Raw genomic sequence first — 9,949 nt, 5'->3', positions numbered from 1 at the left:
TGTATAAAAAGGCTTTGAAATTCTGTTTTAAAAAACCACAGAAATAAACCAGAGACAGCAAACACGATATTTTGAGCACCTTCAAGACCAAATCTCTACTTCAACTTTGTATTCCTATAACTTATAAACCAACCTACAGAAGTTCTTTCATCAGATTCTCTAATTTAAAGTGTCCTCATATGGTTCAGATTGCACAATGTACTGGTGCCACATCCGGGTAGTACGGTAGCATTTTTGTGATTTTAGAAATTTTTTGTACTTTTTTTATAAGTTGTAACTCGACTGAGGCGATGTGAATATTTATTATAATTATCCTCTGCCTAATGGTGACAGAGCCTCTTGTTCTAAAGAAATTACAGTGTCACAACAATTATCCAAACGACACAAGGAAACAACTTGTTCTACGAATGATGTCAGCATCTCATTCTCTTCTGACTTATGTGGAATGAAGGTGATAATAGTGAGACCTCGTTGTTATAACAATAAATACAATAACCTATGCTTTTCAACAAGGCGTTGCTTTTCTGAATTTCGTACTATCAGTGGATATCTTCAAAAAACAGTCTCATCGGGATTGCTGCTCATGTTACTGACAATGTTTCAAAGTTCTCACTGTTTGCCATTTGATTGTGGTACCAGGAAGTTGTTCTTGAGTTTCTAGTTTTAGTGACATTTTTAGTGAGACAAATCACTCTGTAAAAACAACTATTCACTTCTAAATGGAATCCATTTGCTGTAAAACTCAACAAAAATCGATATTTTACAACAACTTCAATTTGTTACAAGGTGATTATAGAGGAAACATGTAACACACACATTTAAAGTTTTTTTCTTTTTGCACGAAAATGTATGGGATTTTAGGTGTCATGTCTAATTAAATGAATTTCTTTTCAGACAATATTGTCTCACATTTTTAATTACCTATGATTAATTTATACAATATTCTCAATACTAGACTATTAAGAAAGAAATTCAAAGAAAATATGTATACAATTTACACATCATTGTTTTCACTGCTTTTTTATTAGCAAAATTTTCTTTCTTTAATTTTATGTATAGTAGGGCCAACAAGAGTAATTCACTATCAGAAGCCTTACCTTGATTTCTATTCTGAGACAACTGTTTACAAATCTCTCCTACTTTATAATCATGAATTAGTTTGTAATTGCTGTGTACAAAAAAGGTGATAAATAACGTTACTATCTTTCTATTGAAATGAAAATCATTTACCAAATATATGAAATTATTAGAGCATTTGTAAGTTCTACAAACTTTTTATTAAGCATGTGATTAAGGAAGGAAAAAAAAGTAAGATCGACCAGTCATGAATTGAGGGCAGTAGAGTTCAGTCAATTAATTCAACATAGCTTGACATAAAGGCAAGTGTCTTGAACCCAGAGGTTAGTTTTCAGAAAATGGGATTAATTTTGGTCATCGGCTGTTCTTTTTTGGGGGGTTGTAATTCAAAGTATCTCCACTATTACATAATCTGTAACTAAATGTATTTGTAAATATATTACCTCATTAAATCATATAATATAAGTGTCCCTTATTATTGTAGATCTTCACACCAAGGGCAGAAACCTAATAAAGGTCAAGACCAGGCTTAAACTACTATTGTCTCTTCTCTGACGACTCCAGTGCTGAACTAGCTGATCTTTATTAGAACTATGCTTAATCTCCCAGTCTGTCCCCAACTGACCTGGAAGATATGACCTTAATTATACACATGAGTACTGATGAGTTATGGATGGGACTGAGATATCTTCATGCCAAATGACCTCCTTAAGATTCAGAGCTTTCTGTTGACTGGCTTCCATGGGAGGCATAAGTATAAATATTTTGAACCCTGAGGTAGATTCGAGTCACTTGGGAGATTTTCATTATTCTGGAAAACTGATCATTTGAGGTGCCATAGTTAATTATGGAATCTTGGACAAGTTGGTGCCTACTACTCTGGGAGGGTGACGTGGGACCTTCTACAACCTAAGAGGTGCTCTACAGGACTTCAAGTGGCCTTGGTGTGCATATCTGGTAACAAAAGAGAGAAAAAGCGGACCTTTTCCTGCAGCATTATTTGAACCTCTTAGACATCTTAGAATGGTGCCAACTAGCATCTGCTAGCAGAAAACGCACAGAGTCTACTCAAAGGGTAACGCACCCTGAAGGTCTGCGTTCAGATGTGGCTCCACGCAGGTTTCGAGTGTAGGGTGAAGGGTTGTGTGCCCAGGCTGGGACCAGCTGCCAGAACAGGGTGCTGGTGCTTTGGAACAGTGGCTGAGCCAAAAAGCATACATGTGTAAACTGAAAAATATTATAATATTGAACTCCAAGTGTGTGTGAATCACCATGCAGACTAAGGCATCTGGATCAGCAAGGGCAACCTGGGAGCAAAGGTCACTCATGACCCCAGAACCAGTTTCAAAGAGCCAGTGTGAAGCAATACAATCAATAGACACAACACACTGATTAAAGTGTCTTTCTTTACATCTCCATCTGACAAGTAACAGAGGATTGTCTCCCTTGGATTTAGGGAATCCTAAGTGCTTAAAAAATTCAAGGGGGAGAATATAGGAGATTGCCCCCAGAAAACACAGAATTTTCTGCTAAACTCACATTTCAAGACCCCAAATAACAAGCTAGAGAAGAGACATTATTGTATCCCACGCACAGGGCTTATACTTGGAACGAATAGATCATGTTAGGATCCCGAAGGATAAAGGATTCAAAGTCCTGAGATAAGGAATCTGTACCCACTGCTGCTTCTAACTTGTCCAGCCTTTAACTGGTCTCTGTCTGAGGAGGGACCCTAACCCGCTGCCATTCCCAAACTGCCTGAACGAAACTGTGACATCTCACCTGTTATGTAAGAAGTAACTGTAAATTATTTTAAACCTGTTTTGTGATAACTAACAATTTAATGTAAACACTTACAAGTTAAGGCCTCTCTTAAAAGCATGTTCTTCTGCAATCCATCCACAGTTATCTTGAGAAAAGACGTCGACACCTTGCTGAAGAAGAAGCCTGACTATGTCTGAGGTTGAATCATTTACAGCAAGCATGAGGGAAGTTCTAAAATAACAAAGAGATAATTCACCTTTTGGAATAATAATTTATTTAAACAGCTAATTTGATATACTTTATCAAATTTATATCTCATTTGTCTGTGTAGAAGTGACCATTTACATGTTAAAGTGTTCATCTCTGTAAATAACCTCCAAGTATAAGGAAGGAACAAAAAAGAAGCCTGTTCTACACTTGGGGTATACACAGAAAGAAACTATGGTGGGATCTTATCTGAATTAGGTGAACAATTTAAATGAACAATTTTCTGTTCGTCCTTATTCTCATATATGGTACCTCAAAGTCAGCTAGAAGTCAGGTGACTGAAAGGTGTTTTGTAGATTCTAGACAATAATATTAATAATAATTATAATAATAATTGTCCTAGAGTTAACAATACTGATAAGCGTGTGCTAGGCACTAAAGTAAATGCTGAATAATCTAACACAGACCATTCTTGTGGATATGTTCTTATCCTCCTTTTCATTTCAAGAGACATATTTGGTGATGATGAGTAGTGTTCCCAAGGTCCCACTCCTGGCGTGTGGGAAGGCTAGGCATCGATCCCAGTCTTCTGTGAACTGGAAGCCCATCTTTTTTAGCACTCACCTAGGACTTGTCTTTATTAAAGAGAACGTTGATTCAAGTAAAATTATCTTTCTTCAGTCTACCCATGCCAATTAAAAATAAAAACATCAAAGTATACTAGAAATGATAAGGATAAAAACTAATGAACCCATTGTATTTGGGAGTAGTAATTCATAGTCACTTAGGAATAACTTAATAACACTGGTTATTAACTTAAAGCAAAAAATTTTTCAAAAGACAAAATCAAGTCCTATTTGTTTCATATGCATCTTTTAAGTAAAACTGTGCTTGAAGTAGAGGTTTAAAAAACTGTAAGAGAGACTAAGTTCCATATTGTAGTATACAGTAAAAGTTAAGAGTCCATACAATATAAAACTAATAAAACTCTTTTGAAATCCTTTGAGCTCATATAAAATCAAAAGACCAAAAATATTAGGTTACAAATGACATCAGCCAACATCATAAATAAATATGAATATGAATACTGCAGTATCCTGTTCTTCCTGTTGGCCGGTCAGAATGACTTTGCCACCTAATGAATGACGTCCTAATATCTTTCACTACATAAGAATAAGTTAATCCTCTTCTTATTAATTTTATCTTCCTGAGCTGAGTGATTGTTACCACTCTAGAACAATGTTAAGGTTAAAAAAAAAGAATGCACAACTGTACCTTTTCATCTTATCGACTGCATGTACATTCGCATTTCTCTTTACTAAAAATTCCACCATTTGCTGTTTCTTTTCAGTCACAGCAAGTAAAAGTGGTGTGAGTTCATCCTGTAAAACAGCAAAAACCATTTAGAACTTATGAGATTATGTACCGTGAAACTGAATTTTAAAGCTTATAAAAGATCCTCAGAACGTAAACATATAATCTAGCAAGTAGAGAACAAGTAGCCCTCTGGGCTGTCTCCTGCTGCTCCTTCTCTTTAAAATACCCTCCTCGACCCTTCAACACATTTACTGCAACATCCTTCTCCAACACTCTCTTCAAACACTGACAGAACTGCTTCCAAAATCCTGGCTCCTCTCACACTTTATCTATCGGAGTATTCTGTAGTTATCGTATGGCTCCCCATTTAAACAAAGAGCTTTTGGAGGGCAGAGGCCCGTTTTTTTACCTCTGTATCTCCAAACTCTAAAATGTAACAGTAAACACTTGAAGTATTTTTATTGAATTAATAAGCTAAATGATTATCACTGGAGCAGTGTTTCTTAAATCATATTCCAAAGAATATCTACTTGACTAGAAGTTAAGTACTGTGCCCCAGGAGGAAGACTCCAGAGAGATCACCTGGGTTTGAGAAGGATGACAGACTATGCTTTGTATGCTTAGTACTAAAAAAAAATGTTTAATGTGGCTTAATCCCAATCTGATAATATTATTTTTATGGCATATATTAACACTTCAGAAATTATAGAGTCTCAGAGATAGTTTTGAGAGCTTTCCAACAGATGTGAAGGTTTCTCCAGCTTATACAAACTTGCTGGATTCTCTTCTACCAATGCTATCAGGACAACTGGTATCAGCTTCAGGCACCCCTGCTCTGAAAGGGTCACTAAGGAAATGGACTCTAAAGTAAAAAGACATTTTTAGTGATTGCTTCAATTGAACGGCTCATGGGTTTTCTCCGTTTAGAGGATGATAGATTTTTATCTTGGCTGTTAAAAAGCACAATATGAAATTTTATTCTCAATTATAATGATAATCCTGGGACCCAAATGCGTATCTGCCTTTTTGAAAATCACTAAATGGCTGGCAAGGTGGCTATGAGCACTGTGGATGCTTTTGCTGACGGTTCAGACATGACCTGACCAACTTGCTCCAATTCTCAGAACCTTGGTGTTCTGCAGTGTTCACACCCCGTGGCCTGTAACTTCTCTTTCCCACAGGCACTCATCCAGCTCCCCCTGCTGGGGACTAGGTCTCCATTCCTTCTCTCCCCATTGCCAGAGGAACCCACTTCCTAAGCCCCTTCCTGCCTCCACCATCCCTTCACTCCCCCGAGGCCCTCAGTCCTTTGCTGGCTCTGAGGCTATCACACACTCCTAGGCACTAACAGTAAGTCTTTCCTTCTGGGGAAGAAGGGCAGGAGCTGGGAAACAGAGCTTGGCCCTTTCCATGAACATCACCTTTCTCATGCCCTCCCTTACTTGGCTTTGGAGTTCTTTCCGTGGTGAAAGGGTCTGACGTATAATATGGAGTATATGTATTAGAAATACAATGCTCGTAGCTAAAAAAGTATAAACGAAAAACAAAACAAAAAAATGTATTTCCAATCTTTTGTAAATACAGTTACTTGATCCATGCCTTGTTCCTTGCTTCAATATTGGCCTTGTATGAAAGCAGCTTCGCTGCCATGTCCGTATTCTGAGCAGCGACAGCGTAGTGCAGAGCCGTGTTGCCATCGATGTCCATTATATTTGGATCGGCACCACGTTCGAGCAGAATAGTTGCACATTCCTCCTCCTGGCATTGTACAGCCTATTGACATTATGACAAAAAGTATACTGTAAATGTTAGAAATTCAAGGAAACATTGCATGAGTTTCTCCTATTAATTATAGTTAATGAGATAAACTCATATTCGTTTTCTATAATTGAATCAAATCCATCGCCTGTTGACAAAGTTGGGTCTCTGTACCTTAATCAGAGCTGTCCTGTTTTCATTGTCACAGAGGTTAAGCTGGCATTTTCGGTCTGCCAGGAGGGTTACCACTTCCGGATGGCCATTGGCACAGGCCAAATGTAGAGCAGTCCTGTGAAAGTGAGCAGACGTTTTAGGAAATTGGAGGGCGCTATCTCCAAACACGTAATTGTAAACATTAAATGCTATTATTATTATTCATGTAATTGTAAACATTAAATGCTATTCCTTTGCCTTCAAAACAAATATTTAGTTTTTATCTGGAGGAAGTACAATATTTATTAGCTCCTGTTACTCACCTCATTAATGAAAGTGGCGCCCCTGTGAATAGAGACAGCATGACCTGGGGATTCAGCTCAACTTGGCTGTGATTCTATTTTTACTCTGTCACTTATGCGCCATCACTCAGCCTTTCTGTGCCTCAATCTCCTCATCAACAAAATGGAGGTTAAAACAGTGATTTTTTCTCACAGGACACTGTTGTTTGCTTAAATGAGAACCTATGCAGAGTGTTTGCTACAGTGCCTAGTACAAAAAACAGCTCAATATTGTTAGCTAAAATTATTATAATTATTACCATTATGACTACTTTACAAAGACAACATTCTAATAGTAACATGATATTACACCTTTTTTTGCAGATGTGTCTTAAGGATTAGAAAGAACATATTATTTCAATGTTCTCACACTTTAACACCTCTGACACTAAAATGCAGTTTATAATTCACGATGCCTTTCACCTATAATTGTCTGCGTTTTTAAATTTCTTATAGGTGCATAAAACAGTGGGCATCATGCCGTCACCCACGCTACCTTACATTAAGTGAAATAATGGTTAATATAACAGACTATTGCAGTTTTGGACATCTGGTTGGCATTGAAGTAAATTTTAGTTTTTAAAAGCATTATGAGAAAAGAAGACTAAAATAACAAAACAAAACAGGAAAAGAACTGTTTTCAAGTAACTCTCACTTTGCTTTTCCAGAAATTTTAAATGAAAGGGAACTCAGGATTCAAATGAATACAAATGGCTCATTTGATTCTATATTTAGACTTTCAAATTATATAGAAATCAGGTATTTTCAATAATCAATATTAGAATTTAAAATATGATACACTTGCAAAGGGGCTAGTATAGGTTCTCTTTCACAAGGTCCTACCTTCAGAAATACTTTTCAAAGGAGGTGGAAAAGGCTCTAATTGAGATTAGGGCCTAAAACTTCAATTTTGAATTTCTCATTTGGCTCATACTGGACAACATGAAGTTTTGAAGGATGAAAAGGGCCTGAGAGACACACTGAAAGTCTTCTGAGAAGACTATGACTGCTACGAAATAGGAATTCAGGTTAGATTTGACGAACAAATGAATTGAAAACACGGATAACTACAGTTGCAGAGTTCAATAAATGAAACTTTTATAAAGTAAAACAACCCTTCTGCAATAGTAGTAATCATTTACATTTGCTTTTTTTAAATTTCATAAGTACACAACTAATGTGATTAATCCATAATTGTTTACATGTCGTATGTAATAAAGCTGTACGTGTAATTAAAACATAGGTCAGTAATGAAATATATACATACACTCGACAGGCACAGATAAAAAGTTTCCCTTCTGAAGATTCTAAAAGTAGTCAGAAGATACTAATTTTCAAAAACATTCCAAAAAATAGACAGAAATTATTTTTGTGTGTGCAAGATTCATGTTCCAGCTCTTACTCAGGATTATTTCATTAATAGTCAAAATTTCCTAGGATGGCTTTCATGTTCATTGTAGAAATTGAATTTTTAGAAAAGGAAAAGAGAATTTCACTTATAATACAAATGCTCAGAAACAAATTTTATTACATTTTCCACGTATTTTGGGCTGTTTGTGTGTATGTGTAATAAAAGCGATTGTTTCTCCTTTTCTGATCTACCAGAGCACACCTTTGCTTGTCAATTTACTTATACTTTGTCTAATTTCAAATGAGAGGTTTTTTCCCTCGTTGATTTCAAAGACCCTCTGTAAAAATGAAGATGCGCTTTTTCTCTGATATCCATACATTTTTAATATTTTGCAAGAACATTTTCTTTTATTTCATTAATATTATTTTCAGATACACAGAGGGTTTTGACTTTTTATATTGCTCAACCAACCTCCAGAATTCTTTTTTAGAAGTCTTTCTCACACACACACAAAAAAAATGTAAAAATAGGCACTTGAGTTTTATTCTGGTACTTTTCTCACTTAGCATATTTCAAATTTTTAACCTATACTTTATCTGGAACCTATACTTGTGATAAAAAATACATATATAGCTTGCTTTCTCCGAATCCTTCACAGCTATTACTTTACCATTTATGAATAATTTCATCTTTTCTATTAACAGGAAATGTCATCAGTAACAAGTTCTAAAGTCGTACATATATTCGGGTATTTGGACGTTTTCTGTTTTGTTCCAATCACTTATCTGTGTTTCCTCCACATATTAAACAAATAAGTTGTGTAATTTTATAGCCCATGTTGACCTCTATGTGGGCCAGTCTTTTTCTACTATACAAAACTATCCTTCATTTCATCGCAACAATAAAAGACAGCATTTGTACTCAAAAATATTAAACCATGATAGTTTTAGTTGGTTCATGTAAAATTGATATATATAGGAAGAGTGCACATATTGAGAAAATGAGTCTTCCTATTCCAGACCACAGCCATCTGCCATTTCCAAGTTCACATCTAAGGTCTCTCAGTAAAGACCCTACATCCATAGGTGTACACTGGTATAAAATGGATATTAGATGTTATCTGAAGAATGTTTAGCATGCAAGTTGATCTATTGTAGGAATTATTTTTCTCATTATTCATTTTTCTATAGTATATAACATTATGGTAAAAATGCGAACATCAAAATTAATTGTTTCTATTTCTGATATTTAGTTAAATTGTAAAGTATTCTATAGGGGCAGGCAAGGTGCCCAGGTAAGGTCCCACCACAGAGGTGCTGCAGAGCCGGGCCTCGGGAGAGGAGACAGCCCAGTGCCCACTGTGACGGGAGGGCTGGGCTCTACCAGGCTGTGCCCTGGCAGGTGAGCCCTTCTCCCAGGTCCCCCCGACCCTGGGCCCGCCCATGGCCACTGGTCTCACAGTCCCTATTACCTGCTCTTCCTGTCTTTGTCATTCAGGCCATTTTCTTGGAGCAATAGAATCTTCTGCACTTTCTGGACGTTGCCCGTGCTGGCAGCTTTGTGGATTTTTCCAAGATCTTTGTCTCGGATGTGATACTTAGGCCCTGAGGTGACTCTATTACCACTTTCAGACACCATTTCAAAACCATTGCCCTGCTGGATGGTTGAGGAGCCCAAGGACGACTTGCCCTTCTGACTCCCAAAGCCAAAAAACTTTCTCATGTCCGATACTATGCAGAGCCCTGGGCTTCAGAGCCCCCTCAGCACTCTCTCTGCTTTCCACCTCCTCCTGGGTGGGCTTCTAGCCTCCAGATAAGCCAACCGCCTCTCACCACGACAGCCCAGCAGGGCAACTAGGCAGTTAGGCACTTTAGAATCTTTCAGCCACAATAATGGCTACCAAGCTACACAAGTGAGCATTCGCCTGGCAGTAGGTGATGTCACTGCCTATGTGCACGGAGGCCCAACGGCCAATGGGACC

General features: G+C 37.2%; 1 protein-coding gene across 1 annotated transcript; it reads right to left on the bottom strand.

Moving 5' to 3' along the window:
* Window positions 1-2,522: 2,522 nt before the first annotated feature.
* Window positions 2,523-9,739, bottom strand: LOC120614700 (putative ankyrin repeat domain-containing protein 19). The gene is made up of 5 exons (XM_039877624.1): window positions 9,440-9,739; window positions 6,298-6,412; window positions 5,965-6,138; window positions 4,324-4,430; window positions 2,523-3,072 (listed from the first exon to the last, which is right to left on the bottom strand). Exons 1-5 carry the CDS (start codon window positions 9,688-9,690, stop codon window positions 2,931-2,933), a joined length of 789 nt encoding a protein of 262 aa, XP_039733558.1. The 5' UTR covers window positions 9,691-9,739; the 3' UTR covers window positions 2,523-2,930.
* Between the last annotated feature and the right edge of the window lie 210 nt (window positions 9,740-9,949).

Source organism: Pteropus medius, unplaced genomic scaffold (assembly GCF_902729225.1).
Source record: "Pteropus medius unplaced genomic scaffold, Ma_sr-lr_union100, whole genome shotgun sequence".
Lineage (NCBI taxonomy): Eukaryota > Metazoa > Chordata > Mammalia > Chiroptera > Pteropodidae > Pteropus > Pteropus medius.
The sequence above is the reverse complement of the archived record's forward strand: the minus strand, read 5'-3'. Positions and strand labels throughout refer to the sequence as shown.

Excerpts from the sequence above, each read along its gene's own strand:
- LOC120614700 (XM_039877624.1), bottom strand. The coding sequence starts at position 9,690 with ATGAGAAAGTTTTTTGGCTTTGGGAGTCAGAAGGGCAAGTCGTCCTTG. Across the intron at positions 6,139-6,297 it reads ACAGGACAGCTCTGATTAAG|GCTGTACAATGCCAGGAGGA; the intron begins GTACAGAGACCC and ends TAATGTCAATAG. Across the intron at positions 4,431-5,964 it reads ATATTGAAGCAAGGAACAAG|GATGAACTCACACCACTTTT; the intron begins GCATGGATCAAG and ends GCTGTTTTACAG.